The following is a 14,224-nucleotide window of genomic DNA, read 5'->3' as shown; positions in this document are numbered from 1 at the left end:
GCGGCACACCGGGCAGCGCACCCTAGTAGAAGCCCTGCATGCCTTGCACATAACCCACTTCTGCTCTTGGCAGTATGAGCAACCGGTCACTCGGTTTGTGTAGTTGAGTCTGTAATTAAATACCTGGTTGTGGAACATCTTGGCTGGGGTCACAGGCACCTTCCAGGGTTGTGGCTCCTTTAATTCTGCCGTTGTTGGAGATGCTGTTGCTTCGGGAGCTTTGCAGAGCGGTTCAAACCTTAAGGACAAAGACCTGTGTTCTGTGAATGTTTCCAGCTTGTAACAATATACAACCTCATGGGCTACGTTAGTGATGACCATTCCTTTGGCTGCAGCTGTTGAAGATAGTGGTTTGTTTCGCAGCCAGTCAACAAGAACATCATGGATGGTCTGTTCTGATAAAGGAGACTGGGTGAATGGGTTAAAATCCTCTGGTTGAAGTTTCCCTGATAACTTTGGCTTCCCTTCTTCCACTGGTGGCGGCACGGTGGTGTACTGAGAGGGTTCCAGTAAGAGGTCACATCTATAACCCTTTACATTTTCAGCTGCCATTATATTGAGGTTAAGACCAATGCTATAACTTGAGCTTCCATGAGCAACATGTTGTATTACTAATGTTCCTCAGTGTGCAGTTACTGAGTTTTAGAATAATTTTATGATGTCATAATTAATTTCTGCTGAAGTAAATTCCACAACAGAAGAAAAGTATCTACACGGGCATATTTCCCCGTAGGACCTACACGGATATATTTCCCTGTAACATTTCCGTTATTTTGGTTGAGCATGGCTACTACAGGTCATTTAAACAGGCTTAGGTGTTTATTTACAAGGTTTTCGAATGTTAATCAACTGAAATACTGCACCGGTGAGTACTGCCTATTTTAAACCATATAGGAATTATAAACACAGTTTTGTGAACACAATGTCATGCGCTGAACAGATTTTGTCAGTTCCTTAGCTAGCTTGTTAGAGGTAGCTCATACTATCACGCCTTTTAAGCAGATACACCTTACTTGTATCTAATAACTATACTTTGGCAATTTTTTACTCCCGACGTCATACTATAACTGAATGTCCACGCATGTTTTTATAACAGGAATTGTGTCGGTCCTGCGCAAGTCAACTATTCGTGGACCTTCCATTGAAGACAACTGGTACGTAGCTAACTTTATAGATGCGTTCAATAATTTCTACTGTGTGTTACGGTGACTTGATGTTAAATTTCTGACCTTGTTAATACAGTACTGTGGAAATCGGGGTTACGTCTGATGGGAAGACCATAGTGTGCTACCATCCCACAGAGGATGTTCCTTATGAACTTACCCAGGTAAGAAGTTAGAACTTAGGATCAATAACTCTAGCGGAGCCGGTGAGGATTTACAGTGTTTCAATACTGTATATTAATTTGCAAATGAAAATATAAGCCCTGTGAGTTTGGCTGTACAACATTATCTAGCTTTCTGGGGTGTATTTCCTTTGACCAAACAAAACGTAAATAGAGATCAACTAGAGGTTTACATGAGATGTTTTCAGGTATGTTCCTTCCCGTTTTTTCTATTCAGTGCGCTTGATTAAACGTTATTGCAAACTGTTTCATTATAGACCACTGAAGTATACCCTTCTTACCCATTAGCCCATTCCACGGCCAGACCCCCTGACTAATCCGTCTGAGACGCACGATCAGGTGCTGAAAGCGCACCTGGGCAGGGAGGTGCTGAAGAACAAACAGGCACCCACCATCGAGGAGCTCAGCAAGATGTTTCACACCACAAAGCACCGCTGGTACCCAGTGGGACAGTAAGTATATACCATCTGTGATTGAATCACTTCTAATGATTCTTTATATTTTTTTTGTGTACCATCTGAACAGATGCTCAGTGAGGAGAAATTATGGTTATGATGGCACAAAGCAGGACAGTGGCCATATTGGTCCTCAGCTTCCATGGCACTTAATTAGTACATGCGTGCCACAGAGAACAAATATAATGATCCCATGTCAGTGTTTTTTCAAAACTCTGTTCTCAAAACTCTCCTCACAGAAGAGCTGAACAAGCTAATTGGATTCAATATTCATGGGCTTGATAATTATTTGAAAAGTTGAATCCGGTGTGCCGGTTTTAGACTAGTTTGAATATACATATGGCTGGGCATTACAGGCGGGAAGTTTGAGAACCACAATTATCTAGGGAAAAGTACCTTAACTTTCTAATTTGTAAATTAATGCAATGCTTATGTATTAATTGTCAAAATATAATCCATTTAATAATCCTGCTTAAATTGTTTTCATAAATCACATATTGAAATTAACTTTTGTGACCTTTAGATGTTCTGTGAATTAGCACTTCTTGCACAACAATGGAACTGATGGTTTTCCTTTTTTTTCTTAGGTACCATATGCGACGCAGAAAAACAAATCCTCCAAAAGACCGATAGATTTCACTGGAGATGCATGTTTGTGCTATTTGTGTTGTGAAATAAAACTAACAAATCTGAAATCTGCATTTTGTTTTTTTTGCCAAAGCAGTCAAATAAAAAAATTAAAACATATATACTTTTACATTATTTTGGTTTGTGGTTAGGCTGTATGTTTTACATACAATTCTCATAATGAATGATGGAAAGAATGCAGCATGATAGCCACTTCACTGTTCTCCAGATGCCACCAAGCCATGGATGTCATTCTGTGGCTGCTAAAGAAAGCTGTACTTAAACTATGGCTCCAACTGTGCAAAACAATGGGATATTAATTTAGAAATGAATTGTTCACTTTACTATTTTAATTAATTCCTTGTCTTTCAAATGCATGTAAATATAATGAATTACATTTAGTGTATTCGTTTTTCTATTGTTTTCTCAAAAAATTCGAAAGCAGCCTTTAGGGGCAGGCAAAATACATTTCCCATCATTCACAATACAACCGTTCCATAGGCCAACACTGCTAACCGGAAGGCGTGTGCGTCGGCGCCGTCAATCTAACGACGAAGGAGTGAACATTCAACATCCATATATACAGTAAAACAAGATGGCAGGACTACCCCGCAGGATTATAAAGGTAATTCCAACACCTCCATGCGAAGAATAGATAGCAAGACTTAGATCAGTTCCCTTTGAGATCGGGAAAAAACAGTACTAGGGCACTAGGCACGTGCATTGCCATGCATTTGCTGGCTACTTCCGTTACCTAGTTAGCTAGCCATGTATCAGGTTCAGCCTTAAAACCCTCAGAACCATTCCCGCTGAAATTGAGCAGACAGTATGTTCACAGTCTGTTTATGGTTAAATTATTACCGTTTCAATGTACATAAATTGTAAATAACCATGTTATGAATCCAAGCAAGCGATCTGAAAACAATTATGATTAATCACACTCGGCTGCAGTTCGCGAGCTACAGACATACAACTACTACTAGCTATTTCACATTGCTAGTTAACGAGCTACCTAGATATACTACTTCCGGACCTCAGAGTATGTATTTACAACTCTCACATTTTCTTGCGTGGTTTACTGTGTATAAAGGTGCATAGCATTATTTAACTGGTTGGTAGTAGCTGGGTCCGGTGTAGGTATTTCTAAACTGTGTTTAGGCCTAATGGGCGGGATCAGGAGATTTTGATGGTCTTGATTGAATTCTATGTCAGAAATGAATTGGCAGACATTGGGGGGTAGTTTGTCATGCACGCGGAAGTACATTTGTTTAAAAGGTGGCTGAGATTAAGATGAGCTCACCATCTCTGTAGGTGGCTGCAGAGCACACACAGAAGTACATCTGTTTAAAAGGTGGCTGCAAAAAGAACAACCGGTTATTAGAAACATTCAATTAACGGTATACGCAATACCTTGACAGCGAATGTTATAGTGAACGTAGGCCGATCAGTTGCTCTATTTCCTAGTTGCAGCTAGTTCCATTCAATGCATGTGTTGTCATTATGAGCTTCTATGTTGGTTTTGTAACCAAGTGAAAAGTATAAAATGTCCACATAGGGAAAATCCAGAAATAGTACTCCAACTGGTAATTGCTATTAGAAAAGTATATCACTCCTCAGCTAGATTTCCCCTACATGCTGAATTCATACGCCACCAGACGTAATAACAAAATTACATTAACATTTTTCAATTAAATAAAAATAACTTAATGAAAGGCACTATATTCATGTTTTTCTTCTCTACAAGATCAAAACCAGAAGTTAGTATTTGCAACTTCAAATCTGGTCAGGTCTCACCTCCTATATGTATGGATCATAAAAGTTATCGATGTGAGTGAAAATATTAAACCCGCCCTCCAGTGTGGATGGGTGACTGGCCGTCCTCCACCAAAACATAGTCGTCTGATAACTTGCCTGTATGTGTGCATGCTCTTTATCTGCATCTGTGCATATTCAGGAAACTCAGCGTTTGCTGGCAGAGCCTGTTCCTGGAATAAAGGCTGAGCCTGATGAGGCAAACGCACGCTACTTCCATGTGGTGATTTCAGGGCCCCAGGACTCCCCTTTTGAAGGTGGCACCTTTAAACTTGAACTCTTTCTGCCAGAGGAGTATCCCATGGCAGCACCCAAAGTGCGATTCATGACCAAAATCTACCATCCCAACGTGGACAAGCTTGGTAGGATATGCCTGGACATCTTGAAAGGTGTGTTATCCATGTCCACCATTATCACTGGCCCAGCATGTCCAGCCTCCAAGTGTGACTCATTTTCACCCACTATTTCCCTTCTCCTACAGATAAATGGTCCCCTGCTTTGCAGATCCGCACAGTGCTGCTATCAATCCAAGCATTATTAAGTGCACCTAACCCTGATGACCCACTTGCTAACGATGTTGCAGAGCAGTGGAAATCAAACGAAGCCCAAGCCATTGAGACAGGTGAGTCTTGGGTTTGGCATGTTCAAACCCAGTTCCTCAACCCCATGGCATTTAAATTATATTGCTTCCTCTTGTAACCCTTCCTGAATACGACTAAAGCTTTGTTGTAAACAACTGTGGGAAGGAACTAATGACTTGCTGCTCTTGTAGTGCTCTGTTACTAAACCTACTAAAGTGACATTGCAGATCAAATTAATTGACACACAGCAAGATATTTCTCCAAGAACAATGCTCAACATGTATGAACCCCTCTCTGTTCACATTGCAGCTCGCACATGGACCAGGCTTTATGCTGGAAACAACATTGAGGTATAGAAGAAAACAGACAACCACTGGACGTAAACACAAAACCAAGAAGATCTCCTTTATTTGCATTTAAAGGACACAGTCTTAGATAAAAACAAGTTAAAAGCAAGCAACAAAAAAACAGAAAAGAATATATTTAAAAGAAAACAAGACTACTGCAGACCTCTGGTGATTTTATGACACGTAAACAATGTGTTTTGTCTTTGTCCTGGCTCACCGCTCAAATACATGGACAGAGGCTGATGCCCAACCGCAGCTTTCTAGTTCTCCACTAAGGATGGGGTCACCAAGGCACCACCAAGGGGTTACAAACATAGGAAATCGCCCCGAAACCCTCAGCCAAACCATTAGTTCCGTCACAGGTCAATAATCTTGAGGGAGTAATGCAGCTACACATTTAGAACCCATTTAAAAACAAGTCAGCTGAGGTAGTGCCGCCGCAATGCCTAAATCCGCAAAATGTTTGGTTCAGTCAGGTGATGTTGTACGCTCCAAAGCCCTGGGCAGAAACTCTTGAGTTGGGCGATGCTTGGTGTCAGTTACAAGGTCCTTCTGGGGAGTATTTTTTTTTTTTGTATGTCAGTTTTTGTTTCATGTCTTTTTTTTCTCCTGTGATACTTCATTAAAAGCACGTATTTAATCAAGCCTATATCATGACTGTTCAAATACGTCTGCTCTGTGTTGATTACTGAGTAGTGTATCTTTTGGGTGAGCAGAGTGAGTGGGGGAAATTCACACCCATATCTAGTATGAAACAACAACTAGGCAAGGAACACTTAATTGTCACTTCAGTGCTAAGATCCTCATAGGCTTCTGTGGCTTTATGGCATTTCTGGAGAACATCTGTAAATGTTATGTTTTAGTAAACATGTTTATGCTATTTTGTTCTCTCTCATTTGTTACCCCATGTAACCTACATATTCTGGTGTGTGGTGTTTCTTTCATCTTCCCATACGATGACATACCGTTTTCTTTTTCACGATTCTCTTCTGTGAGTTCATCCACCACTTCAACCATCATCTGAAAAGAGGGGAGAAACTCAGATGACACTCTAATTTATTTATCTTTTTATAAGGAATCAAGGAATTTGAAAGTAAATATCAAGGATGATTTGTCATCTAAGCGTCTGGCCTTTAGATTGAGACTAACTTCCAAGTCTTTGGTTAGTCCACTCTTCATGTGGTAAAGGTAGAAAATTGTGTCTTACTTGTGTCTGTATTAAAAAAGTGCATTTGCATACATGGCTCCTTCTGTAAATAAAATAAGTTGAGTAAGACAACACCTCAGTGCATCTGTGTGGCATTGTGTATCTGAAGGGAGCACAGGTAGTTTTAATGGTAATTTACACAATCGTACCTATCTAGAGTTAAGCTGATACTTCATTGGCCCTATTTTATTTGAAACCAAATGTTTCCTATTAACCAAATTCAAATTGCTTTATTGGCAGAAAAAGCATTGCGTAAATATTGCCAAAGCACCAGTTTAAGTATATATTGTAATAAAGCAATGCCATCCATGCTGATTATAGTGTACATATATAGAGAACATTAGGCTTTTTAGAAATTAATGCAATATGTATTTAGTCCCCTGATACTCAAATATTTAGAAAAATATGCATAGGCCAAATACACTGATGTGCCAGAAAAACGGGTACACCAGTCTAATACTTGGTAGGCCTCCCATGGGAGCGCAGAACTGCAGAAATACGATGGGGCATGGACTCCACAAGATTGAGGAGGTATTCTGTAGGAAATGAACCCCAGACTTCCTGCAGAGCGGTTGTATTCCAGGGTGTAGGATTTCAGTGTTCCACAACGTGTTGCATGGCATCCCAGATGTGTCTGAAAACATTGAGATCTGGTGACTTAGGTGGGAAAGGCAAGACCCCAACCATAATTTGGCATGTCTAGACTTGTGTGGCAGCGCATTATCCTGTTGGAAGAGGCCAAACCCATCAGAATGAATGCAGGACATGAACGGGTGTAACTCATCACAAAGGACGCACACACAGTGTTCACCTGTCAGAGACTTTTGTAGACATACCAGGGGTCCCATTGAATGCCAGCTAAACAAACCCCATACCGTTACGGAGCCCCCACCAGCCTGTACAATGCCCTGTTGACATGCGGGATCCATGGCTTCATGGGGTTTTCTCTACACACGGATCCATCCATCTGCCCGAAACAGTTGGAGACGTGACTCGTCAGACCAGGCTACTCGTTTCCATTCATCAAGTGTCCAGTGGCGGTGTTCCCGACCCCAGGCGAGGCGCATAGCGGTGTGTCGAGTACTCGAGTTGGGCATCGTTCAATTGTATCGTTCATTCGAACGTTTGACAGCGGATTTCTACATGATCACTTGCTTCATATCCGTCCTCCAGCTCAGTTCTCCGATCAACGTCATGGGGTTTTCTCTACACACGGATCCATCCATCTGCCTGAAACAGTTGGAGACGTGACTCGTCAGGCCAGCCTACTCGTTTCCATTCATCAAGTGTCCAGTGGCGGTGTTCCCGACCCCAGGCGAGGCGCATAGCGGTGTGTCGAGTACTCGAGTGGGGCATCGTTCAATTGTATCGTTCATTCGAACGTTTGACAGCGGATTTCTACATGATCACTTGCTTCATATCCCGTCCTCCAGCTCAGTTCTCCGATCAACGTCTGTATGTAGCCTCCATTCGCAGAGAAAAATAGATCAAGCAAGGTACATCTTGAAGACGTGTTTATTACTGATAATTCAACACAGACTATAGTAATTGATGTAGTTAGTTGAGATTCAAACAAGCACGGAGCCGTAGCATTTGCCTAAGTAAAAAATACTTGTGAACGATTGACTCGGTCAGTTTTATCGTTCAACTGAAAGGTTGTTTCGTTCATTTTAACGTCTGCCAGCGGAGTTCTACTACCTCCAGCTCAGTAGCCTGCTCTCCGTCCTACAGCTGTTAGTTTGAAATTCTCAAAGAAAAGTTGATCAAAAAAGTTGCGTTGTAAATACTTGCTTGTAACAGATTATTTGACGCATGGCCTACAGTAATTAATATTTTTTTATATAAAGTAAAATCATAGAGTAAAACAAGTGTTTGCTTAAGTAGAAAAGACGCGGGGGTAGGCATTACAGACTCAAATGAACGAAATTACTTGAAAGATTCGAACTTTTTACTGAACGACTCCACAAGATCCGAGTCAGTAGAAAGAGTCGAACTTCCCATCACTACTACAGATGATTTCGCTTTTTATATGCACTGGCAGACGCAATCAATGACGTGCATGAGTGGCGTTGCTATGTATTTTTCTATGGGCACGTCTATACAAGTTTTTCTGGCACTTCAGTGTATTTGACAACTGTCTTGACTACAGTATATCAAGGTTGTGTATGGAGCATGGTGGTGCTTTGTGAATGCATCATTAAATTATAGCTTATCCCACATATACCACAGTGTGCTAAAAAGCATATTTGTTAGGATAACCTCCTGGCTGATCTTTCTGCTTGCTAGCGTACTATCTGCGGCTAACAGTCATGTGACTGGTCGGCCACGTGATCACAGTAACAATTCGGATTGCACACCTATGTTCCAGGCATTTTGCGTTATACCAATCTTGGTGTGTAATTCCACAAGAACCCAGTAGATGGGACTGGAGAGAGGTGTCAACCGTCTGCCTTTATCGAACAACAAATTGCTTTGTAAAGGGTTTGACAACCTGTCACTTTTCTCAACGACTCTTGACTTGTTCAGAATATAAACTGCAATTGTACAGGCAAGCAAGATAATAAAGCTTCACATGTATAATACTTTTAATTCGTTCCTTTATGATTGACTTCCTGAATAAAACACTTGCTTTGTTTACTTATACACTTGTTTTGTGTGAGATGAGTGGGTACCTGTATGTCCTGGCGATGTTTATCTTCAGGATCTAGTTCAGTCCTTTCTTTGTTTATATGGCAACAATGTCTCATTTAGTGGTATACACTGATCCTAAGAATGTGCAGGAAATGATTCCTTGTATTAGCTGTGACATAAAAAAATCACCAACTAATCTAATAAATAATCAATAAAGATACATTGGTGAAATAAAAAACTGTTATAATTCCAAATTGGCCACATATACCTCACAAGTAACACTCGCCTTTAACTAATGGATATTTCCAGCTAGATTGTAACTACATCTGAGTAACTATGTCTTTGACCACACTGCATTGTCACTTGTACTAATTTTCTTTATTAAGAATGATCTTAATATAATTTTTTATACATTAAAAATTGTTTTAGAAATAATAAAATGGTTTGAAAACACTGTAAGCTTTTAATTCACATTAAATGAAATAATTTCTCTATTTGCGTCGCAGTAACTGCATCATTGTGGTCCACAGTTTGTGTCCTGGTAGTGACATATTAAGGTCTAGCGACTCTTTGTGGAAGGTGGTGTGTCTCCAAGCTCAATCATGGTTGTTGATTGGTGGAATGCACTCTCTTCCCAACGTGTATGTGCCAGTAAATAATTGTGCATCGGACGACAGGTCTTAATCTTCGACTCTCCGAAACCTGCTGAAAAGTGACAGCGATTAACTAAGGCCGTAATTGCAAAAGAGACCTCACAAAATTGGTAAGGAGAGAAAAGGGAAGTAACAACACAAATATGCTCATCGATCTTTTAATATTTGTTGGCATTCCGGCCCAGGTAAATATTTATGGGCAGTTTTGTTAAAATTAAATTTGTTAGCATTGTCAGATGTCATGTTTTACTATATTATCAGACATAGTATTACTGTATCCAGTTTCATTACATTCGTATAACATTTACTGTATCCAGTCTCATAACATTCGTATAACATTTACTGTATCCAGTTTCATTACATTCGTATAACATTTACTGTGTCAATTGTTACGGGCATTGTCAATCACTCTGTACGACATGCTAAACACATGACAGGCATTGATTTATTGAGCTGACAGGTGAACATTGTTTAACACCAGACACTTACAGCACCAAGCTGGATACTGTCTGGCCACTCGCAGTGACACAGTAGACTACGCCGGGTGTCATATGTCATCAATGGGTCAGAAATGTAACACACTATGATTCTTTATGACTGCTTGCCGGCAGAAAAACAATATTTGTGGTGCGATGCCCTAGTCTGTGGTAGCATGGTAATAACTGTTTTGGATTTGGCGTAGTTATGAAGTATCTGTTTGCCGTTTTCCCCCTCTGCAGTTAGTATGATAGTGAAAGGGTGACGTATGGATGTCTGCACTGCCCGGAGATCACTCTCATTCTCCACAAGAGGGGCGGTTAGGGATCTCTTCCTGTGAATATTTTATCTGCAGTGGGAGCACAGACTGTGCTTTGCCAGGATTTTCTTTCCCTGACCGCTATATATAACCAGCACTGGTAAAGACTGTAGGGAGAGGGGCCCAGGAAATAAACAGAAATAGCGCATGACACTCGTTGTGCTTTATGGAAGTGTAAGAGTTCTTGTCTTAGTATAAGAATGACTAACATCATTTGTTTTATGGTATCAAACTGATTCTCTCTGGAACCACCCAGGTTTTGAAATAAGATTGTGAAATACAGTAATGTGTCATCAGGAAGAAAAGTCACAGCTGAGTGGTAAAACCAGAGCCACTGTGTCTAATCATCAATTAGCTGTCTGGTTTCATGCATTTACGATTGATGACTGTTTTTAATGGAGACATATAGATTGCAGGAGTTGGACATTTAGGGTCAAAGTATTTTGGCATTTAATTAATATGAGCTTTGTGAGTAATTAGATAATGGTTATATGATGGGTGGATAGGTGCTTAAGGAACACCCAAACCCAGTCCACAAGTTTAAGAAGACAGAAATAGAAGCTATTGTGGGGGATGTCAAAAGGTTGAAATTAATTATTTTGACAGTATATAAAGAGCACACTCCTAAATGAGATGCTACCATATGTTTATAGCAAGACATTTTCAAGCTGCAGTGAATTCTTCCCTTACCATTGCCCGTGTTACAACTCCGAATGCATAACTGAGTCTGCATTTGTTCCCCAGCATGCAGATGTTGGTTTATGAATGAGGTCTTACATAAGTAGCAAGGTACTCTGAGCCCTAGAGGGAGGGCTACAATTCATGTAATATAGCCTTGTGAATGGACCCTCCAGTATTATCATCTGTTCGTTTTGCAGGTTTTATGGCCGGGGAGGCAGGCAGGCCTGCAGACACTTTAGGGAAAAGGACAAAAGAGACCTTAATAGATCATTAATGAGAGAATGTCCTGAACAGTTCATGGGTTCCTGTATAGAACAGGTTTATTGACCAGAACTGAAATAAGATGTCAATGGAAAAACCCCAACAGGTCAGGACATGGCTCTACATTAGAATCTGTGTCAGTTAGGTTTTCATAGGTGATTGTTAAAATGTCCTGGGTCCACCGATTATCTCAAACTTGTATAAATAGTTCAGTGTGTTCGTGCTACCTGGGCCATATCTTAACTTTGCTAGAAAGAGACTGAATTCAGTCTTGTCTGGTAGAGTGCCAGAAGAGACAAGTGTCACAAAGGTGTCTGTAAATATCCAATTGTTTGTGTTAAAATGAGCCTTATACATACATCGAAAAGAAAGACTCACAGCCAGAGCAACAGACAAAATTCCTCCGAAGTAGTCAGTGGCGGTTGTTTTGTCACAAACGATCACCATGGCCAAAAAGTTGGGGCTACATACTCAGAAGTACATTATTTGAATCAGTAGTCTCCAGAACACATGGATATGTTTGGTTTCGCTGTATGACCACCACATGCTGTTCTATAAATGGAAAGATAATCAGAGGAATCTGAAGCAAAGAATAATGTATGTAATGTATTGTACATTTTGGATACAATTTAGCTAGCATGACCTGGGTAGGAGCGAGGCAGTCCCAACAGATTTCCTGTCCTTTTTACTGAACCCACACGCAAAAGCAACAATAGGAAAACCCTAATAAATGAAATATAAGCAGAGAAGAAAGGAACAAACGTTCATGACCAAAAGGAGAAAGAAATGAAAACCGACCCCCGAGGAGGTCAGACTCTCCACGATATCTTTTGTTCATGGATGTAATCAGTGTTGTGTGTTTTGATTCTGAGAACAATCTAGCATTTACACTGTCGCTCCTTGGCCTTGTTTGTCTCTCAGTGCCCTGCTTTTCTCATGATTACAGCATGTCCATGTTTGTGTTCCAGGCCAAGGAGACAGGGCTATTATTGTGAACGCAACACAACAGGGGACTATATTGTTTTCATCTGGGGGTGTCTAAACATGCCTATAGGTAATGGTAGTTGTTATTACACCATTATGGATACACACATGTAGGCACACACACAGAAACGCATAATAGTGTAGCTTATAATATCAGGTGGACTGTGTCTAAGTAATGTTTTCCTTTATAGGCTGTCTTGTATCCAAATGAATAGGCGCTCTCTAATGAAAGGACTTCAGAAAGACCTTGCAGAGATAAACACCCATTATGTTGCTGGTTATGTGATGATACAATAATCATGATTAAGCTGTTTACGCATGGCTTCACTCCCTCTCACAATAGTTGCTCTGTTTCCTTTACTATGTGACATTGTGTAATGCTATCAGTTTGTTTGTGTGACCCTTCACTTCTTATGGTTAGGTTCAGAGGGCAGTGTAATATTGACATGAGGGTCAGAGTAGAAAAAAAAGTTACAATTAAGCAGATTTGTTTCTAAGCTCCACTGTAGTTTTCCTTCTGATCAGTTACCATGCCAAGTACATGTAAAGTAATATAATGGCTATTTAAGAATCTTACATGCTAGCTAAGGCACTGTGTGAATTCACTTTTACGATTTAACTCTGAGCGTGCGTCAGGGCAACTGGTCATTAATTGGGTCAGGATATGGAGGGAAGGAATCGGTTTCACATAAACAGAGGGTTGTTGTATATTGAATACCGACAACAGTGACACGAGATGCACCTCAACGTTTGAAAGCAGATTGTCAGTGTTCACAACATTTGATGATTGTCTCTCATTGGACGGACACACTTGGGTTCCATGAAGCAAGCGTCCATGCAGTCAGTGGGGCTTTTCATGAGGAATGTGCTAAAGGGCCGAAGACTTTGCTCCACGGTCTGGGGACCTGAATTGGACCAGGGCTGCTCGAAACACTTTGAATAACAATCATATGACAATATATTTCAAGTCATGCATTGTTGTAGTTGGGTCCTTACATATATCTTCAAGCTAAATGTACTTGACAAAGCTAATTATATAAGCAGGATAAATTACACTTAAAGCGCCATTTGCTTTAGCTAAAGCCAAACCAGTTAATAGTTATCACCTATATGAAACCAGATGCTGCTCAACTAACCATGTAATACACGTTAATATTACATATTGGGGAAAGGTTTATGGGTCATGTCGGGCTGTGTAATCGCTGCTCTAGGTCCTGCTGCTCTCAGAATTTACTGGAAATGGACGATGTCTTTGTGGGTCTGGGAGATTTAAGGACCAAAGCACCTCCCCTTGAATACCTTCTAGAAGGGACTTAGGTGTGTAAATCATCTCCGACTCTAATTGACGCCACGGCAACCCTGAGACGGTCGCTCTGAGAGAGTAGATCATTAGCAAACTAGGTAAGTGACAGAATGGATTAAGACAAGTTGGATTTTAGCCAGCTCAACTGCATGAGTCCTGTGAGATTGCTAGGGTGATTGAACCGAACAGATGTGTTAGACCGCAGCTCTATCATTAGAGTGGTGACGGGAATGGGCAGAGGTTCAAATCTGGTGCCTTCATACCCCATCCTTCTGTCATCCTGAAGTATGTGAAATGAAATCCCCCATGTCCCTCTCACTTGGATCACAGCTAAGATTACATGCTTTTGACATCCTTTCTACTTTGGGCAAGATGATGTTAGAGTTGCTTTTGGGTTTATAGTGTTGACTTCTGTGACTAGGTATAAGAGACCACTGCACCTTTTTCTTTCCTTTCCAAAAAAGTCGAAAAGGGAGGTTTTGAATGAGGAACAGAAGGGTTGAAATTCAGAGACCACTACAAATTGAACGCTTCTGTTCCT

At 40.6% G+C, this 14,224-nt stretch overlaps 2 protein-coding genes across 2 annotated transcripts; both read left to right on the top strand.

Moving 5' to 3' along the window:
• The first annotated feature begins 737 nt into the window (after positions 1 to 737).
• mrpl42 (mitochondrial ribosomal protein L42) lies at positions 738 to 2,490 on the top strand. The gene is given in 5 exon segments (NM_001303895.1): positions 738 to 865; positions 1,097 to 1,154; positions 1,243 to 1,327; positions 1,634 to 1,797; positions 2,388 to 2,490. Coding segments are annotated over 5 exon segments (435 nt in total). The 5' UTR covers positions 738 to 783; the 3' UTR covers positions 2,434 to 2,490.
• A 502-nt stretch (positions 2,491 to 2,992) lies between these two features.
• Positions 2,993 to 5,278, top strand: ube2nb (ubiquitin-conjugating enzyme E2Nb). The gene is given in 4 exon segments (NM_001310938.1): positions 2,993 to 3,052; positions 4,382 to 4,628; positions 4,721 to 4,861; positions 5,130 to 5,278. Coding segments are annotated over 4 exon segments (465 nt in total). The 5' UTR covers positions 2,993 to 3,022; the 3' UTR covers positions 5,177 to 5,278.
• The last annotated feature ends 8,946 nt before the right edge of the window (positions 5,279 to 14,224 follow it).

The sequence above is a fragment of the Esox lucius genome, chromosome 23 (genome assembly GCF_011004845.1).
Source record: "Esox lucius isolate fEsoLuc1 chromosome 23, fEsoLuc1.pri, whole genome shotgun sequence".
Classification (NCBI taxonomy): domain Eukaryota; kingdom Metazoa; phylum Chordata; class Actinopteri; order Esociformes; family Esocidae; genus Esox; species Esox lucius.
The sequence above is the reverse complement of the archived record's forward strand: the minus strand, read 5'-3'. Positions and strand labels throughout refer to the sequence as shown.